The sequence below is a fragment of the Ranitomeya variabilis genome, chromosome 3 (genome assembly GCF_051348905.1).
Source record: "Ranitomeya variabilis isolate aRanVar5 chromosome 3, aRanVar5.hap1, whole genome shotgun sequence".
In the NCBI taxonomy this organism is placed as follows: Eukaryota; Metazoa; Chordata; class Amphibia; order Anura; family Dendrobatidae; genus Ranitomeya; species Ranitomeya variabilis.
In genome coordinates, this window is record NC_135234.1 from 395,303,029 (window position 1) to 395,324,987 (window position 21,959).

General features: G+C 45.8%; 1 protein-coding gene and 1 long non-coding RNA gene across 3 annotated transcripts in view; one reads left to right on the forward strand and one right to left on the reverse strand.

The window, feature by feature from the left end:
* Positions 1-21,959, forward strand: part of LOC143816118 (uncharacterized) — a 336,272-nt gene that overhangs the window by 92,989 nt on the left and 221,324 nt on the right. The window lies entirely within an intron of this gene.
* Positions 1-21,959, reverse strand: part of IL22RA1 (interleukin 22 receptor subunit alpha 1) — a 79,819-nt gene that overhangs the window by 8,231 nt on the left and 49,629 nt on the right. For both annotated transcript variants that reach the window (XM_077296111.1, XM_077296110.1), the window contains 3 exons: positions 17,526-17,719; positions 16,898-17,079; positions 3,354-3,492 (listed from right to left, as the gene is read on the reverse strand). In XM_077296111.1, coding sequence (XP_077152226.1) covers positions 3,354-3,492; positions 16,898-17,079; positions 17,526-17,619 — 415 coding nt within the window. In that variant the 5' untranslated portion in view covers positions 17,620-17,719. The remainder of the gene's footprint in view (positions 1-3,353; positions 3,493-16,897; positions 17,080-17,525; positions 17,720-21,959) is intronic.

Consider the following 21,959-nt stretch of genomic DNA (forward strand, 5'->3'; position numbering starts at 1 on the left):
TATGTTGAAATGGGGAAAAAAGTTCCTCATTTTTCCAGTCACTGCTGGTCCCAGTGGTCAATCCCAGAATGATCAATAACATCATCTATTCTGTGGATAGGTGATAATTTTTTTTTTTTTTTATCTAAGAACCCTTTAAATATAAACCACCCTAATTGTACATCACAGTTATGGTGTGGGCACTGTAGAGGTGCAGGTGCCACCTGTGTTTTACAGCCCACTCTAACGGGGATAATGCCTAACAGGTATTTGTATGCTGATGTAGTCAATAGTATAGCTACCAGGGGAGGGGAAGCAGAGGGGGCGGTCGCCCCAGGCCCCGTGCTCTGAGGGGGCCCACCCAGAGCTACACTACTGTAACTGTATCAACGCCCACATACAGTTACACTCTGTGGCAGAGCAGGGAGAATTGATCTCCTTGCAGTGCCACCTGAGCAGTAGGGGGGCCCTGATGCCAGCTCCCAGCCCATCATCGCAAGTTCAACTATATCGGCTGGATGCCGATACAGGTGACGGCATTGATGAGAGAGGGAGTGTATAGAGTCTGCCTATGGGGGAGGGGGCATTATACAATATAGAGTCTGCCTATGGGGAGTGCATTATACTATAGAGGCCTATAAGGATTGCATTGTACTATATGGAGGAAAATAGAAAAATGGTCGACATGAACTAGTCAACGTGTTTCAACTGCACTAGGCATGAGTAAGGCTATATGCAAACGTTGCAGATTTGACTGGAATTTTCTGTGCAGATTCTGCATTTCTTGGCAGAAAACGCAGGTCAGAATTTGCTCCTTTTTTTGTTATGTGCACACGTTGCAGATTTTTGTGTGGATTTCTTCCTTTTTTTACCCTTGCAGATTTCGATTATGGAATAGGTGCAGAAACGCAGCAGATCTGCAAAAATAATTCACATGGTCCTTTTTTTAATCTGCTGCGTTTTCCGTGCAGATTTTTCCGCACCATTAGCACACCATTTTTTTTTGCCATTGATTTACATTGTACTGTAAATCACTTGCGGATCTGCAGCGTTTCTGCGCGGAAAAAGAAGCTGCAGATCTGCAGGAAATCCGCAAGGTGTACACATACCCTAAGACTGCCTAGTGCAGTCGAAATGCGTCGACTGGGACATGTAGACCATGTAAATTTTTCTTTTGTATGCACTATATTTTCTTGTGAAAAATATAAAAAAAAAGGAAAATCCAGTCCTGTTGAACCGGACTCAAATTTTTTCTATTTTCCTTGATGTGAGGCCAGGGTGAGGCCGGTGTCTGAGCCCCAGGTTGATGAGCATAGAGCAACTGGGTGAGCTGGAATCAAGTTTCTATAAGTACTATATGGAGCCCTATGGGGAGTACATTATAATAAATGGAAGCCTATAGGGAGTGCATTATAGTATATTGAGGCTATCTAGGGGGCCATCATAGAGTGTGGAGATTACAGTGAAGGGGCCATCATACAGTGTTGGAGCCATCAAACAGTTTGGAGGCTACTAAGGGGTCAGTATACTGTGTGGGCAGTACTATACAGTGAGGGGCATTATACTGTGTATAAGAGAGAATCATACTGTGTATAGGGGAGCTGTATAGGGGGGGGGGAGACTCGGGACATTATTAAATGTAAAGTGGGCACTTATTGTTATAAGGGAACTCCGGTTACTGTGGCTATCAAAGGGGCACACAGAGGGCATTATTACTTTCTATGGGGCAAAAGATGGGCACTGTTTTCTAGGGCACTTACACAGGGTATTATCATATTCTAGAGGGTTGTTTTACCATCTAGAGGCACAGAGAACCACACAGCAGGTGCAGTAATAGGGACACATACGGCAGCAGCGGCTCAGTATTGGGGTATCAGCAGGATGAGCAGTTTGTTCAGGTTGTGAATAGTTCCATTGGGGACAGTGCTGAAAATATGAGAAGTGAAATGTGTCTTTACTGTAATCTCTGTAGCCGAGTCATGTCTGGAAGAAGTCGTCATGTCTGGAAGAAGTCGTCATGTCAGTCTGGGCCAGATGGAAAAGATGTGAAAAATGAACGATTCCATCAGAAAGATCGTCAGCGGTAAGTCACTATCTGTAACTGTGCTGTGATCTCTTATATGTTCTGTAGGACTGGTATTTACCACTGACAATATGGCAGAAATATCAATATTGGTCTTCTTTATACAGAAATTATTTTCAGCAACATCGCGGTCATCTACTGAAGTTCTCCTCCATTATTAGGGCCACCACCCAGCTGTAATAAAGGTTACCTTGTTAGGGGCCCACTCAGAAGTTTTGCCTCTCGCGCCCAACCCCCCGATTCAAAACTCTAGCTAATACGCCTCTGGATGTAGTCCAACATTGCAAATAGATGCAGCTGTATTCTGTAGTTTGTGGGGAAGGAGCTCTACTCCATCTCTTCCTGCATTAGTCTATGGTCACTTTTCTGTTCATCTCATAAGTACATTGCCCCAGTGTTCCTCAGTGCAGTGCACTTTCACCCCACTCATAAATGTGCCACAGTCACAGTCAGGTTGTACTTACTAACTTATCTAATTCGACTAATGGTGGAAGTGTTTGATAATTTGGGTGTCAAACTTGTATGTTAAAAATTTACTTGGACTGTATTTTTTAAGTGCACTGTAATGCCCCCCATTATATCTCCCACCTGATTTACATATGGCTCATGTGATTTCTACAAAAAAGGTAACATTTTATAGCAGAACACACGCCTACACAGTGCTAGCTTTCATATGTGAAAAAATGCTGTGTGACCTGAGCAACATATTTTTCATGGTATTTATATTATATTCTTTAGAAGTCCGCTCCTAGTATGTATTTAATATCTGTGGCAGTTTTAGAGTAATGTAGTAACGTTACATTGTTTCCTTAGGTGAGGCATACAACCTTAGCAGAAAAGGGGTTATTCATTTGAAAAAAACTTTGTTCTGTGATTTCCGTCTGTCCCATGCAGATAAAATACAGAATTAAAACGGCACTAAATCAAATACCTTCTTCACTTGTGGTTGGCAGCTGGGTACAATCTGTTGCTTTCTGCAGGCAGCCATATTAGGCTCTTTAGAGGCTGACTATAAAGTCCTTAATAACAGATGATGCCACAAGTTTTCCCCAATTCTTGCCAGTCAATCTTTAATATTCTAGCTCCCATAGCTTCCAGGAACAGTTATACATATCAATGAGTTCTGACTTTACATGGGGTCATGAGCGGAGAACCTTCTTCTATAATGGATATATGCCCTAACGATTGATTAAATACCATCTGCTTCTATTTTATTGGCAGAAATAGGAAATGCAATTGCTTATCTTCCCCATAATAACGTAACAAATATGGGAGGAAAAATATGTTTTACCTGGCAGGGTTCTCACCATAAAATATTGTATAGCACTTCTCCTGTCATTACCGATTGAAACGTATACACTTCCATTATATTCCCTGTCAGAAGACAAGCCGGACACTTCAAACATTCTGTCAGTCTGGGTTTTTTGCCACTGAAATGTAATGAAAGGAATTTTCACATGTATATACATAAGTCTAATCACATTAGTCACCAATGGTCACTGAGAAAACAAACTTATTGAAAGTTGCCAAATATGCCCCAAAAATCGGTTACCATATATGTTCTGTAAATATTCAGTATATATCTGAGAAAATTGAATTTTCCAAAGTTGAGGGTAATTAACGTATGGACAAAGGCAACCATTTTAATGTTGGTTGCTGTCTACTGAGTTGTAACTGTAGACATGACAGCATGCCTCCATGATTGAAATCCGGCAGTTCATGGGAGGAATAAAGTTAATTTTCTCCCAGTAGCCTCACTTTCACAAAGTGGCTGTATAGCATAGTAATGTTACTAACCTGCATATTAACCCTATATTCTGCAGGTTAATAGCATTTGGGGACACGACAGGTTCCCTTTAAAAATACACTACTCATTTAAAAGGGATTTTCTGATAAAACTAAATACTTTCCATATATAAGTAAATACTATACTATAATATTGGCATTTTTCTAATTTGCTGTGGTGGCCATTTTTACATTCATGGCCACAGAAAAAATAGCATTATTGATTTAGCCTCACAACACTATAACTTAGTTATTGATTGGATAAGCTAACCAAATGACAGTTTAGCAAATCTTATGGGATAAAGCAGGGGTGGACAACATTTTTTGGTCCAAGGGCGACAATGCCATACTGAACCAATCTCAAGGGCTGCAAAAAAATGTAAAGAGTTATTTACATCAATACAGCACAAAAACAACTATCAGTACATTAGTACATCACCACAACTAAGTTTTGAGTATTTGAAGAGAATTTGGAGAAATTCTGCTGTTTCTTCTCCAAAAATAGGTGTAAACGAATACAGGTAAGTACTAGGAAATGCAGCGGTATACATGTTTACCTAGTAACATATCATTTCATAAATGTCTGAAGATTAGACTCCAGCCATGAAGAAAATTTCCCAAGAAAAGAGAATCAACATCAGAAAGCTCATCGATAGCAGTCTCTTGGCAAAGAAAACTGTCAAACCGCATCATGTGAGTGCCATGACAGTTGGAAGAATTTGAAATGAAGTCTGTCCATCCATTCAAGAGCCAAGATGTGGACGTCCAGGCAAAATATTGGAGTCAACAAGTCGGTTCATCACAAGGTCTATCAGTTTTGGCATGACAAACATGGCATTGGAGGTGGCTTGTATGCTTCGTAATAGTGAGAACACAGACGTCCATGCCAGCACCACACTTTACACAACTCTGGATTGCAACATCGTAAGAAGCATCGGCTCGAAGAATTAAAAAAAGTACGAAAGTGGACAGTAGAAGATTGGTAATGGGGGATTTGGAGTGATGAGACGAAAGACAATAGACTGGGCTTTGACGGGTGCAAATGGGTCTGGAACAACCAAGGGAAAAAGGGGCTAACGGATTAAGAAATTGAAGGAACTGTCAAGGAAGCCTGATGATATGGGGTTGTTCCGCAGCCAAAGGCATTGGATACTTGACCAGGATTGATGGTGGTCTCAATGTTGAGCTATATGTGAGTAACCTACAAGATGAGCTACTTCGTACACATAAGTTCTATGGGTATGAAAAGGACGACATAGTGTTCCAGCAGGACAACTACCCGAAAAATACCTCAAGATTGGTGAAGAAAGGGTTCAATGACAATGAAGTAGAGGTGCTGGATTGGCACAGTCCCCAGACCTTAACCCAATCAAAAACTTGTGGGTAGAGTTGAAGAAAAAGCTGCATACATACTCAAGTATGTACCAATTTTGGGAATGTGTAGAAGAGACCTGAGATTAGATTTCGGTTGAGACATGTTTGAATCTGATAATAGATAGATAATAGATGAGAACATGCCCAGAAAGAGTCAGGCAGTGTTGAAAGCTAAGGGTGGATTTACAAAATACTAACAAATCATAAAAATTTAAATTTAGATTTTTATGAGCAAACCAGTAACAATGCAGTGACATGACAAGACCCTGCATAAGTAATCATATACTATATACTGTAGTTGAAAGTCAAATTTCTGTATAAGATAGCCAAGATGATTGTCTATAAAATGATGCTAGTCTAACGTTTGAAGAAGAAGTGAATGTTGAGATATGAAGCCAGAAATTCAAAAATTCAAAACATTGTTACCCTTTTGCTCATCAGTGTAAATTGTATTACTTGAAGCTACAATTCCCAGTATATCTTTAACAATAGTAAGGAGATGCTGGGAGTTGTTATTACAGCCATCATCAGATTACAGACCATTTAGGAACCACAGCACTGATGAGACACAGGCAGTATCACAAATCAATATTTACATCCAGGTACCTTATAGGTGATATCTTCTCTGATTCAACTCGTTCTCATCTCTTTTTTTTTCCCCATGTAGTACAGATGCCATGATCAGGGCTGGCATTAGGCACAGGAAGACTAGGCATCAGCCTAGGGCCTCCACTGCCATAGGGGCCCTTAGCCAGTGGCATGAGGCCAATAGCACCAGACCACGTGGCCGCTATGGGGCCCGTGAGTCAGGGGAGTCCAGTGCCAGCACCCCCCCATATTCAACTGTATCGGCATCTATAGCTGAAAGCAATGATGGAGGAGAGAGTGTCACATGACGTACCCTCTCCCATCATCCCCCTCTGCCTTTGAGGCAACAGCCGCGTGGTGACATCACTTCATCATGCACCACGCTATGCACGGCAGTGGAGCATGTTGAGGTGAGGAGACGCTCTGCAGGGGAGAATGAGGAGAGGTGAGTATTGTATTTATTTATTTTATAAATCAGTGATTATGTGGTGGCCATAATACTGCGGGACTGTGGGGCTGCATTATACTCTATGGGGGCTGCATTATACTCCTGTGAGGCTGCAATATATTCCATAGGGCTGCATTATACTCCTATGGGGCTGCAGGATACTCCTATGGGGCTGCATTATACTCCTATGGCCTCAAACGCCATTGGAATGTCTTCCAGACCGATCCTGCTCTATCAGGTTTTCTATATAAAAACCCTCTGATGACTGCAAGAACAACTCAAAATTTAGCTGATATTCTACTTCACAGTCACTATGTCCCTGCAACCAAGAACTTCTTCAACTCCTGCAGCCCACCACAGGGATGTTTCCCCTGTGGGAATTGTATGAATATTCTGCGAACTAATACCTTCACCTCGGCAGATGGTACACGGGCAGGGGCGGACCTACCGCCGGTTCAACCGGTGCAGCCGCACCGGGGCCCGGAGGTGGAGGGGGGCCCTTGCAGCCAGGCAGGGACATACAGGGGCCCGGCTTTGTGCTGCTGCAGTAGATCGGTGCACGGGTGCAGGCCCCGCACTGTATTAGCAGTGTACAAGTGCCGGCCGGCATCCTCCTATTGCAGACACAGCAGGAGCCTGTGTGTCTGCTGATCTGACGTCACCTGCGCGCCGGAGAGGAGAGATGAAGTTAGTAGAAAGCCATGGGGTCCCGGGCAGGAGGTATGTGACGGGCTTCATCTCACTCCTGCTTTCTTATCTGCTTTCTGTAGAGGATCTCTCTGTACTGTGAGATTTATTGCACCACCTTAAGTTTACATACAGATAAGGTCTCGGCTCCAGCGTCACCCGATCTGCATGTAAGCTGAAGCTGCAGCAATAAGTCACAGTGATCCTCACCCTGCACTGTGTGACCCTGAGCCCGGCTCCAGGACATCCCACATTATATATCAGATATATATTTGTACTATGTGCACATATATAGTGTTATGTGCACTGAGCACTGACCAGGCTGCAGGAACTCACATTATAATATACTATATTATAATGTGAGTACCTACAGCCTGGTCAGTGCTCAGTGTATATAACACTATATATGTGCACATAGTACAGTGCACAGTATATACAGTATGGAGCCTCATGTGCAGTCATTATACAGTATGGAGCATCATGTGCGGTCATTATACAGTATGGAGCCTCATGTGCGGTTAATATACAGTATGGAGCATCATGTGCGGTCATTATACGGTATGGAGCATCATGTGCGGTCATTATACAGTATGGAGCCTCATGTGCGGTCAATATACAGTATGGAGCCTCATGTGCGGTCATTATACAGTATGGAGCATCATGTGCGGTCAATATACAGTATGGAGCATTATGTGCGGTCATTATACAGTATGGAGCATCATGTGCAGTCATTATACAGTATGGAGCCTCATGTGCGGTCAATATACAGTATGGAGCATCATGTGCGGTCATTATACAGTATGGAGCCTCATGTGCAGTCATTATACAGTATGGAGCATCATGTGCGGTCATTATACAGTATGGAGCATCATGTGCAGTCATTATACAGTATGGAGCATCATGTGCGGTCATTATACAGTATGGAGCATCATGTGCGGTCATTATACAGTATGGAGCCTCATGTGCGGTCAATATACAGTATGGAGCATCATGTGCGGTCATTATACAGTATGGAGCATCATGTGCGGTCATTATACAGTATGGAGCATTATGTGCGGTCATTATGCAGTATGGAGCATTATGTGCGGTCATTATACAGTATGGAGCATCATGTGCGGCCATTATACAGTATGGAGCATCATGTGCGGTCATTATACAGTATGGAGCATTATGTGCGGTCATTATACAGTATGGAGCATTATGTGCGGTCATTATACAGTATGGAGCATCATGTGCGGCCATTATACAGTATGGAGCATCATGTGCAGTCATTATACAGTATGGAGCATCATGTGCGGTCAATATACAGTATGGAGCCTCATGTGCGGTCATTATACAGTATGGAGCATTATGTGCGGTCATTATACAGTATGGAGCATTATGTGCGGTCATTATACAGTATGGAGCATCATGTGCGGCCATTATACAGTATGGAGCATCATGTGCGGTCATTATACAGTATGGAGCATCATGTGCGGTCAATATACAGTATGGAGCCTCATGTGCGGTCATTATACAGTATGGAGCCTCATGTGCGGTCATTATACAGTATGGAGCATTATGTGCGGTCATTATACAGTATGGAGCATCATGTGCGGCCATTATACAGTATGGAGCATCATGTGCGGCCATTATACAGTATGGAGCATCATGTGCAGTCATTATACAGTATGGAGCATCATGTGCGGTCAATATACAGTATGGAGCCTCATGTGCGGTCATTATACAGTATGGAGCATTATGTGCGGTCATTATACAGTATGGAGCATTATGTGCGGTCATTATACAGTATGGAGCATCATGTGCGGTCATTATACAGTATGGAGCATCATGTGCGGTCATTATACAGTATGGAGCCTCATGTGCGGTCAATATACAGTATGGAGCATCATGTGCGGCCATTATACAGTATGGAGCATCATGTGCGGCCATTATACAGTATGGAGCATCATGTGTGGCCATTATACAAGATGGATCATCATGTTCGGTCATTATACAGTATGGAGCATCATGTGCGGTCATTATACAGTATGCAGCATCATGTGCGGTCATTATACAGTATGGAGCATTATGTGCGGTCATTATACAGTATGGAGCATTATGTGCGGTCAATATACAATATGGAGCATCATGTGCGGCCATTATACAGTATGGAGCATCATGTGCGGTCATTATACAGTATGGAGCATCATGTGCGGTCATTATACAGTATGGAGCATCATGTGCGGTCATTATACAGTATGGAGCATCATGTGCGGCCATTATACAGTATGGAGCATCATGTGCGGTCATTATACAGTATGGAGCATTATCTGTGGTCATTATACAGTATTGACCATCATGTGTGGCCATTATACAGTATGGAGCACTGTGTGGCCATATTTTTTTATTTATAATTATTCTTTATGAAAGTGTGATCAGCAGTGCTAAATGGGTGTGGTTGGGACGTGGATATGGGTGTGACTAGTTATGAATGGGTGTGGCCAAAGGCGTGGCCTAAAATTTGCCGCGGCGCGCAACGCGCCGCAAGCTGTGTCCCTCTTTCCCATCTTCAAAAGTTGAGAGGTATGATGCTGGGCAGGGAGGGGGGCCCAGACACATTTCTTGCACAGTGGCCCAAAGCTGTCAGTGTCCGCCACTGTACACGGGATTTTCTTATTTAACAACATATCACTTGTGCTACTGCACAGGGGATATATTATGCTACATGCGGCTGCAGAAAAATATAGGCTGGCTTAACATCACGCCAATTAAGAATATGTACATGAGATCATGTACGTGATATTCTTGCAGCAGCCACAGTTACGGATTTGACAACATTCAAAACAATACCGAGGCACTATAAATTATTCCACCAAAGTAACCACAAATCATTTATAGTTAGAGGTATAGAGCATGTTCAGTGTAGGATCCGAGGTGGTGATATCAAGCGCCTGTTAGCCCAAAAGGAGTGCAGGTGGATTACCATCTTGGGGACAATGTCCCCTAATGGACTTAATGAATCACAAGGGTTTGCCTCATTTTTATAAGATAATCTGTATAATATCCCTCTAGGTCCTCTTTCCTCTCTTGGCCTCTGTTTTGCCTGCTGCCATCTGATGATTTTAATGGCTTTTAATAATTTTGTGTTTTAATCTGTTTATACTTACTGGTTGTGTCCCTCTTTTCCCTTAGTGACTAACTATATTAATATTTACAGTACCTATATGATTCATATGCTTCCAAGCCATATCCCAGTTGTGGATGAACCGTTTTATAATATCTGTGGATATTTTATGCAAGCCTGCTCCTGCATAAATGAAATAACAAGATTTGGACTTCTTCTAGATAATAATAATAATTTTTATTTATATATTCCGCAGCACTTTACAATTAAGCAGGGTCATGTACAGACAATAAATTCAATACAAGTTAACACAATTTAAACAGTGACATTAGGGGTGAGGTCCCTGCTCGCGAGCTTACAGTCTACAAGGAAATGGGGGGACACAATAGGTGAAAAGTGCTTGTTATTTCAGGTCTGGCAATTATAATAAATAGGGATCCATAATATAACGCTGGGAGCGTCACTCTGTCCGAAGCCTTTATAGACTGCGCCGGCGCAGTCTGGACCCCACAGAGCGACGCTCCCAGGAGATCGCGGTGTGCGTAAGCACTGAACGCACACCGCGATCTCCAACGGAGAAGCAGGGACGAGCCAGGAGGGTGAGTATATTTACCTGTCCTCCGTTCCACCGATGCGTGCTACTCCGTCCTCCACCTCCTCCTCTGCCTGCGACGTTCAGTTCAGAGGGCGCGATGACGCGCTTAATGCGCGCCGCCCTCTGACTGAACAGTCACAGGCAGAGGACCCCGGAAAACAGAGAGGCGCGCAGCAGTGGAATGGAACGGGGAACAGGTAAATATAGCAAGTGCCGGGGGCCTGAGCTAGCGGCGACTCCGGCACCTGACCCCCACAGCACGCCGGTGTCCCCGCTTGCTCAGGCCCCCAGCACTCGGCGCCCAGCACAGCCACGCACAGCCGCCCGCACTCACCTCCGCCACGCACAGCCGCCCGCACTCACCGCCGCCACGCACAGCCGCCCGCACTCACAGCCGCCACGCACAGCCGCCCGCACTCACCGCCGCCACGCACAGCCGCCCGCACTCACCGCCGCCACGCACAGCCGCCCGCACTCACCGCCGCCATGCACAGCCGCCCGCACTCAGCGCCGCCACGCACAGCCGCCCGCACTCACCGCCGCCACGCACAGCCGCCCGCACTCAGCAGAGCCACGCACAGCCGCCGGCACTCAGCACAGCCACGCACAGCCGCCCGCACTCAGCACAGCCACCCGCACTCAGCACAGCCACGCACAAGCCGCCCGCACTCAGCACAGCCACGCACAGCCGCCCGCACTCAGCACCGCCACGCACAGCCGCCCGCACTCAGCACCGCCACGCACAGCCGCCCGCACTCAGCACCGCCACGCACAGCCGCCCGCACTCAGCACCGCCACGCACAGCCGCTGGCACTCAGCACAGCTGCCGGCACTCAGCACAGCCGCCGGCACTCAGCACAGCCACGCACAGCCGCCGGCACTCAGCACAGCCACGTACAGCCGCCGGCACTCAGCACAGTCACGCACAGCCGCCCGCACTCAGCACCGCCATGCACAGCCGCCCGCACTCAGCACCGCCACGCACAGCCGCCCGCACTCAGCACAGCCGCCCGCACTCAGCACAGCCACGCACAGCCGCCCGCACTCAGCACAGCCACGCACATCCGCCCGCACTCAGCACCGCCACGCACAGCCGCCCGCACTCAGCACCGCCACGCACAGCCACCCGCACTCAGCACCGCCACGCACAGCCGTTGGCACTCAGCACAGCCGCCGGCACTCAGCACAGCCGCTGGCACTCAGCACAGCCTCTGGCACTCAGCACAGCCGCCGGCACTCAGCACCGCCACGCACAGCCACGCACAGCCGCCCGCACTCAGCACCGCCACGCACAGCCGCCCGCACTCAGCACCGCCACGCACAGCCACCCGCACTCAGCACCGCCACGCACAGCCGTCGGCACTCAGCACAGCCGCCGGCACTCAGCACAGCCACCGGCACTCAGCACAGCCGCTGGCACTCAGCACAGCCGCCGGCACTCAGCACAGCCACGCACAGCCGCCGGCACTCAGCACAGCCACGCCCAGCCGCCGGCACTCAGCACAGCCACGCACAGCTGCCCGCACTCAGCACAGCCATGCACAGCCGCCCGTACTCAGCACAGCCACACACAGCCGCCCGCACTCAGCACAGCCACGCACAGCCGCCCGCACTCAGCACAGCCACGCACAGCCACCCGCACTCAGCACCGCCACGCACAGCCGTCGGCACTCAGCACAGCCACGCACAGCCGCCGGCACTCAGCACAGCCACGCACAGCCGCCAGCACTCAGTACAGCCACGCACAGCCGCCGGCACTCAGCACAGCCACGCACAGCCACCGGCACTCAGCACAGCCACGCACAGCTGCCCGCACTCAGCACAGCCACGCACAGCCGCTCGCACTCAGCACAGCCACGCACAGCCGCCCGCACTCAGCACAGCCGCACTCGGGCAGTAGAGCCGGAGAGAGAAAGATGAGAGCAACATATGGCAGAATGGAAACAGGAACAGGCAGAATGGGTGCAGCACATTACAACAGAATGGGGGCACAGGATGGGAGCAGCACATGACAGAATGGAGGTGCAGGATGGGAGCACCACATGACAGAATGGGGGCGCAGGATGGGAGCAGCACATGATAGAATGATTGCGCACGATGGCAGCAGCACATGACAGAATGGGGGCGCACACATGACAGGATGGGGGTGCAGGATGGGAGCACATGACAGAATGGGAGCAGCACATGACAGAATGGGGGCACAGGATGGGAGCAGCACATGACAGAATGGGGGCGCACACACATGACAGGATGGGGGTGTAGGATGGAGCAGCATATCACAGGATGGGGCGCAGGATGGGAGCACATGACAGGATGGAGACGCAGGATGGAGCAGCACATGATAGGATGGGGGCGCAGGATGGAACAGCACATGACAGGATGGGGGCACAGGATGGAACAGCACATGACAGGATTGGGGCGCAGGATGGAACAGCACATGACAGGATGGGGGCGCAGGATGGAACAGCACATGACAGGATGGGGCGCAGGATGGGAGCACATGACAGGATGGGGATGCAAGATGGAGCAGCACATGACAGGATGGGGGCGCAGGATGGGAGCACCACATGACAGGATGGGGGCGCAGGATGGGAGCACCACATGACAGGATGGGGGCGCAGGATGGAGCAGCACATGACAGGATGGGAGAGCAAGATGGGAGCAGCACATACCAGGATGGAGACCATATACCAATATAAATGCTCTCCAACCGGGCGTAGAATGGGTTCAATAGCTAGTTTTCATATAAAGCTGCATGATCCGGTCATCAGCCCGTGTGTTTAAGTGCAATAGTCAAGTATCAAGTGCAGTTATCATGTGCGTGGAGGGTGTGGAGACAGATGAATAGTAGGGTGCAGATAAAATAAATAGATCCAATTATATTATGAAGCTCTTATGGACTTTCCTTTTTGACTTTTGTGCCCGGTGCCACCCGCTCACCTTCCCTCCTCTATTGCCTTGATATATCTTATGGGGACGCCACCTGCTAGGCCTGGTATATTCTGTCAGGTAGTATAGTATGCCCTAGGATCTGACTGTTTGTTAGCCATGGGGGAACTTTCAATTTGATTCTGCAGGTGCTTTTCAGGGTGGCACTGTGGTTTGACATTATCACAGGTCTGGTTTTCATGATATTTTTTAAGTGTTTTTAATAACTGTGTTGTAGTGTACTAAATGATTGTGGTTTAATAAAAGTGTTATATTTTGGCAAATTTTCCTGGTGATCCCTTTCTGCTTGCATACTACTCTTTTCTCTGGTTTCTCTTAGTGCCTTTTTGACTTGTGCTTATATACCATTGTACTATGTTAACTGGATGTAAGAACTGAGATACCGTATTTAATATTTAACATGTGTTCTGTGGAGCATATAATTTGGATAAATGAATGTTTAGCTCCTATACTAGCTATTATGCACCAGAACAGCACATTTATGGTTATAGGGATGGCTCTGTTCATGAGCACACGCGTGCGGTCTTTTCCTTGTCCGCTCTCCGGGGCATTGCCCTTTCATGTACCTCGTTGCGTGGTGACGGCTAAGCGCCGGCCGACCCACGTGATTTGGTCTGGATTGGCGGTGCTGGTGTGCGGCGATTGGCGGCTTGGCAGCCGCGCACCTGCGCAATTGAGTTCATCCCTATCAGATGATCGGAGAGGCCGGATACATATACAGGGACATCTGACCCCATAAGCCATGCTCCCTGAAGAAGGAAAACCTTTACCGAAATGTGCGTCGGGGAGTGAGTCCCGGGATACATACCTGGCGGCACAATGATGGGTAATTATATTTAATCTTTTTGCTATTGTTGCTCCTATTGTGGCAGCTAAAAGGGGTGATATTTTAGAGTTGTTTTACCGGGGCTATGGAACTGGGACAAACCTTAGTGATCTATATAGGCATTTATTTGCAACTTTAATGGTCCCCTAATATACCCTGATCTAACCACCCACGAACTGCCTAATCATGACACTTTGTCTGTAACAACAGGTTTACTGTTTACCGTCAGTGCTTTGGTATTGTGGCCGGCACTCATCAATTTGGATTTTTTGGTCACTAACCTACAATCTATATGTTTACATACCTCTTGCTCTGTATGTTGCTTTTTTAAAAATATTTTCTAATATTTTATGTGATTAATTGGTCAAAATAAAGTTTTCATATTTTTGATAATTAGCATTGACTCGGGTTCCTCTTGTTATACAGTACTCCTGTGGGGGCTGCATTATACTCCTGTGAGGCTGCAATATACCCCTATAGGGCTGCATTATACTCCTATGGGGCTGCATCATACTCCTATGGGGGCTGTATTATACTCCTATGAGGCTGCATTATACTCCTATGGGGCTGCATTATACTCCTATGGGGGGCTGCATTCTTTTCCTATGGAAGCTGCATTATACTCCTAGGGGGATGCATTATACTCCTATGGGGCTGCATTATACTGTATGGGGGGCTGCATTATACTCCTATCGGGGACTGCATTAGACTCCTGTGGGGGCTGCATTATACTCTAGTGTGGGCTGCATTATACTCCTGTTAGACTGCAATATACTCCATAGGGCTGCATTATACTCCTACGGGGCTGCATAATACTCCTATGGGGCTGCATTATACTCCTGTGGGGCTGTATTATACTCCTAGGGGAGCTGCATGATACTCCTATGGGAGCTGCATGATACTCCTATGGGGCTGTATTATATTCCCATGGGGCTACATTATACTCTATGAGGGGCTGCATTATACTCCTATGGAGGCTGTATTATACCCCTATGGGGCTGCATTATACCCCTATAGGGGGCTGCATCATGCTCCTGTGGGGGTGTCATTATACTCCTATGGGGCTGCATAATACTAGTGTGTGGCTGCATTATGCTCCTATGAGGGCTTCATTATACTCTATGGAGAGCTGCATTATACTCCTATGGATTCTGCATTATACTCCTGTGTGGACTGCATTATACTTCTATGGGGACTGCATTATACTTCTATGGGTCTGCATTATACTACTGTGTGGATGTATTATACTCATATGGGGGCTGCATTATACTCGATGGGGGGCTGAATTACACTCCTATGGATGCTGCATTATACTTCTATGGGGATGCATTCTACTCCTAGGGGGGCTGCATTATATTCTATGGGGGTGCTGCATTATAATCCTATGGGGCTGCATTATACTCCTATGAGGCTGCATTTAACTCCTAAGGGGGCTGCAATATACTTCTGTTGGGGCTGCATTCTACACCTGTGGAGGACTATGGTGTGCATTGTACTGTATGGAGCATGTATTACACTGTATCTAGCACTATGGGGTGTGTATTGCACTGTATGGATCACTATGAGGTGTGTATTATACTATGTGGAGGACTATTGGTGTGTGTTATACTATGTGGAGGACTATTGGTGTGTATTATACTGTATGGCGCACTATGGGGTGTATATTATACTATACGCAAATACATTTGATGTTAGGAAAGAGGGAGCAGCCTCTCCTGGACAGCCCCACGGGCCGCACAACATCCTTCACGAGGCCCAAGGGCCATATGTAGAACAGGCCTGAGATAGAGGGACAATAGAAACACACTTCTGATATGGAATCTATGTCCATAACTCTTTACTGATCAGATCAATTACGGTATGGAATAATGAAAGCAGAGGAATGCTCAGACACCCTCTATACATGGGTAATGTGTAGAAAGCATTAAAGGGAATTTATTGACAGAGCTAACATATATTATGACTTGTAAATACCTTTCTAGACATGTCCCTATTGAGAGGAGGAAGGAACTAAAGTTAAAACACTACCACCGTTTGATCAATACTCTACTCGGCACTGCTAGTGCTGACTTCATAGGTGTTAATCAAGGCAGAGTTGTTTAACTGTTCCTTATAGTATCGTGCCAAGGGTTTAATAACCACAATCTTGCTGGCATGTTCGCTTTAAAGGAAATCAGCCAGCAGGTTTTTGCTATGTATTCTAGGGGCACCGTGATTTAGGGCAGTAAGCCCCGATTCCAGCAATGTGTCACTTTCTAGGAGACGTTTTGCTGTTTCTATACAATCAGTGTTTTATCGGCAGTAGACTATCACTGCAGGACAACAGGTCTTGTGCCTCCTAGTCCGACCATGTCCCAGCATTGATTAGCAGCTCTCTCACTATAAAATGTACACAGAAAGCTATGGTGTGGGTGGGGGTATACACAGCTCAACAACAGCAGATTGTAGTTATAGCTAGAGGTAGAAATACAACTTACTGTGTCTTGTTTCTCATTGTTAAAAAAGTTCAAATGGTATTCAAAACGATCATTTTTGTAAAGATCTTCCACTGTTATTGGCCACTTGTCTTTACCCCTTTTTGGCACCGAGGGAGAGGACATGAGAATTGTTATTGAATTCACGTGCTGAATATAGTTTAGTTTTGGTAAAATCAAATATGCTGCAGAGAGGAACAAAAAAAAATCGTAATCAGAGATAGCGGTCATTTCTTAAAATATGCAATAGTCATGTAGTCAAATATTCTTCATATACAATAATATGTAATAGAGTATAAGGCTAAATCATATCTAAAATATTGACAAGGCTTGGTATTGTGAAAAATCTAACAAAATGCATATATTATTTCTGCTTTCTTTTATCTGTTACTTGTGTTTTATCAGACACTTTGTTACATCATGCCTGATGAAAAGATCGAACTTGTCTTGAGAACTTGCTATTTACTACCAATACTTTTATTTTTGTTAGCCAAATATGTCATATCTGCAAAGTTATTATTCAGCTTTTTTAAGAGCAATACACATTTACTAATGAATGCCCGTCATTATAGTGTATAGTGTATTAGTTTCCTTCACAAAAGAACACAGTTTGCTTCTTAGAAATACTCACTGTCATCTCTTGGGTTCAGTCTTTTTGATATTACCCAGTCAGAGGTACAGTTTGTTGAGAACGCCATGACTCTCCCAAAATATTGGTTTTCCATGAATTCTTCTACATCATCTATTATAGCATTTGTCAAATTACAGTGTACTCTAGTGATATTTTGGCAACCATGCAGCAGCAACCACTCTGCTTGGCCATATCTAAAAAAAATATGGGAACAATACTTAGAAACTCCAGAGATGAGTTAGGATTTTGTCAAATTCTTAAATATTCTGGACTTTTAAACAAGTATATATTATTATGTATAGAGAAGAACAAAAAAGAAAATCACTTTATTGTTCAGGACACATATCTAGTGGTAAGTTTAATAGATTTATCCTCACCAAGTGTACTTTTTGTTTAGGTTGTATTGTATATGAGTGAATGCAGTTCTGGTCTTCGTACAAAGATCTTCTTCAGGTCTCTATACACAAAATTAAGTCAGCTAAATCTGACAATTTTTAATAAATAGGTGGACTATCTATGGGGACAATTCATAAAAGTTTTTTCAACAGATTTCTGATGGAAAAAGCTTAGAAAAGTTGTGGATTTTGTGAGCAGTTGTAAGGGGTTACAAAGACTGATGTGTGCCTCTATCCCTTTAAGTACGTCCTGGTTCACTGTGAGCTCTAGTTACTGTATTCATATTGTTGTCTAGCACTGTGAATGTTATTTATAGGAGATAAGTGTATTTATTTAAAGTATTATAGCTGCTGCTGCACAGTGTATATTGTCTTATTATAGGGAAAGTACAGTGATTAGCTCAGCCACAAGATGGAGGCACATAGAGTATGGGATTGTACATAGTATAGTAGTAGTTTGTGATAGTATATGGTTAAACATAGGAGGGGTATGGTGGATAAGGCAGGAGGGACTTCCTGACAGATCTGAGTTGGGGCCTGGGCACCCATGCAGCTCACTTGGGCTAGCCAGCCCCATGCTACATCATGCCACGCAGCGTTAGAGAAGTGTAAGGCCCAGCCATATACTGTAGCATCCCTGGCCAGGACCTCATCAGAAGGAGCAACAGCAACAGTGCTAGCGGTGCAGTACTAGTGGGCCTGCAGTTGCTAGAAAAGGCTAAGCAGTACGGGCAGGTAGCTCATCATGTGGCAGCTTATTGTGTGGGCCAACACCCTCAGAACTAGGGCAAAACAACTGAGGGAGTCCCCAAACGGAGTAAGGCTGAGCAGAGAGGACACTGAGGGATCGAAAGGTACGGTCCATCCCAGAAGCGAGCTTAGCAAGAAAGAGAGAAGGACAGGGACAGAAGAGGAGTTGCACGTTGTGAAATCTGATGTTGATGCTGGAAAGAATGTGGATATTCTGCGTACAGAACCAAGTAAAGCTGTTGTTGTTAAAGTTGAGCTGGACTGTGTCTCTCTTTGTGCGGTGCCATCTACAAAGAACCACTGGCGCTCCAGGGTGGACCCTGATGGCATGGAGACCCAGAATGCAGGTATGCCGAAGGAAAGGCACTATTGTAGTGTAGGGAGAGGCCAGGGTGTGATACAAGGATTACTCTCAGCCATGACTACCGCCCTGGCCCACCCCAATACAGTAAAAAATGAAACTTTGGTGTTTTGATGGCATTCTCTCCCCAGCTTTGCCCAACCTGTCAAAGCAGGGGTGAGAAGGCGTGGCATCGCTTCGGCAAATTCATGACGAATCGCAAACGCCATAAATCTTACTCCAACAGTGGCTGTGGTAAGATTTCAGGCAAGGTGTACATAGTGGCGCATGCCACTACGCACCTTGCCTGATTCATTAACCCCTTTCTGTCATTGGAAGTACTATTCCGTCCATGTGGGGTGGGCCCTACTTCCCAAGGACGGAATAGTACGTCCAGCGCGATCGGCCGCGCTCACGGGGGGAGCGCGGCTGATCGCGGTTGGGTGTCAGCTGCCTATCGCAGCTGACATCCGGCGCTATGTGCCAGGAGCGGTCACGGACCGCCCCCGGCACATTAACCCCCGGCACACAGCGATCAAACATGATCGCGGTGTGCCGGCGGTACAGGGAAGCATCGCGCAGGGAGGGGGCTCCCTGCGTGCTTCCCTTAGACCCCCACAGCAACGCGATTCGCATTGCTCCGAGGGTCTCATACCTCCTTCCTCGCTGCAGGTCCCGGATCCAAGATGGCCGCGGCATCCGGGTCCTGCAGGGAGGGAGGTGGCTTACCGAGTGCCTGCTCAGAGCAAGCGCTTGGTAAGCCTGCAGTGCTCTAAGTCAGATCGGTGATCTGACAGAGTGGTGTGCACACTGTCAGATCATTGATCTGTGATGTCCTCCCTGGGACAAAGTAAAAAAGTTAAAAAAAAAATTCCCACATGTGTAAAAAAAGATAAAAAAATTCCTAAATAAAGAAAAAATATATATTATTCCCATAAATACATTTCTTTATCTAAATAAAAAAAAACAATAAAAGTACACATATTTAGTATCGCCACGTCCGTAACGACCCGACCTATAAAACTGTCCCACTAGTTAACCCCTTCAGTAAACACCGTAAGAAAAAAAAAAAAACGAGGCAAAAAACAACGCTTTATTATCATACCGCCGAACAAAAAGTGGAATAAAACGCGATCAAAAAGACAGATATAAATAACCATGGTACCGCTGAAAACGTCATTTTGTCCCGCAAAAAAACGAGCTGCCATACAGCATCATCAGCGAAAAAATAAAAAAGTTATAGTCCTCAGAATAAAGCGATGCAAAAATAATTATTTTTTCTATAAAATAGTTTTTATTGTATAAAAGCGCCAAAACATAAAAAACTGATATAAATGAGGTATCGCTGTAATCGTACTGACCCGAAGAATAAAACTGCTTTACCAATTTTACCAAACGCGGAACGGTATAAACGCCTCCCCCAAAAGAAATTCATGAATAGCTGGTTTTTCGGTCATTCTGCCTCACAAAAATCGGAATAAAAAGCGATCAAAAAATGTCACATGCCCGAAAATGTTACCAATAAAAACGTCAATTCGTCCCGCAAAAAACAAGATCTCACATGACTCTGTGGACTCAAATATGGAAAAATTATAGCTCTCAAAATGTGGTAACGCAAAAAATATTTTTTGCAATAAAAAGTGTATTTCAGTGTGTGACGGCTGACAATCATAAAAATCCACTAAAAAAAACGCTATAAAAGTAAATCAAACCCCCCTTCATCACCCCCTTAGTTAGGGAAAAATAAAAAAATTAAAAAAACGTATTTATTTCCATTTTCCCATTAGGGCTAGGGTTAGGGTTAGGGCTAGGGTTAGGGTTAGGGTTAGGGCTAGGGTTAGGGCTAGGGTTAGGGCTAGGGTTAGGGCTAGGGTTAGGGTTAGGGTTGGGGCTAAAGTTAGGTTTGGGGCTAAAGTTAGGGTTAGGGTTTGGATTACATTTACGGTTGGGAATAGGGTTGGGATTAGGGTTAGGGGTGTGTCTGGGTTAGAGGTGTGGTTAGGGTTACCATTGGGATTAGGGTTAGGGGCATGTTTGCATTAGGGTTTCAGTTATAACTGGGGGGTTTCCACTGTTTAGGCACATCAGGGGCTCTCCAAACGCGACATGGCGTCCGATCTCAATTCCAGCCAATTCTGCGTTGAAAAAGTAAAACAGTGCTCCTTCCCTTCCGAGCTCTCCCGTGTGCCCACACAGGGGTTTACCCCAACATATGGGGTATCAGTGTACTCAGGACAAATGGGACAACAACTTTTGGGGTCCAATTTCTCCTGTTACCCTTGGGAAAATACAAAACTGGGGGCTAAAAAATCATTTTTGTGGGGAAAAAAAAGGATTTTTTATTTTCACGGCTCTGCGTTATAAACTGTAGTGAAACACTTGGGGGCTCAAAGTTCTCACAACACATCTAGATAAGTTCCTTGGGGGGTCTAGTTTCCAATATGTGGTCACTTGTGGGGGGTTTCTACTATTTAGGTACATTAGGGGCTCTGCAAACGCAATGTGACGCCTGCAGACCATTCCATCTAAGTCTGCATTCCAAATGGCGCTCCTTCCCTTCCGAGCCCTCCCATGCACCGAAACGGTGGTTCCCCTGTTGTGAATTCCATTCTCGAACTCCCTCCTGTGGTCATGAATGGTACTTCGGCGAGTTCTATCCGTGGACTCCCTCTGGTGGCTGTGAGTGGAACTGCTGGTTCTTGAGGTTGCTTCCTCAGCTGCCCTCGTTTGCGGCTAGGCTGGCTTCTCTATTTAACTCCACTCAGATCGTTACTTCATGCCAGCTGTCAATGTATCAGTACTGGTTCAGATCTCTCTCGGATCTTTCTGATGACCTGTCTACTCCAGCAGAAGCTAAGTCCCTGCTAGTTCATTTGTTGTTCATTGTGTACTGAATATATTTCTTAGTACTTGCTAAGTTCTTGTCCAGCTTGCTAACATGATATTGCC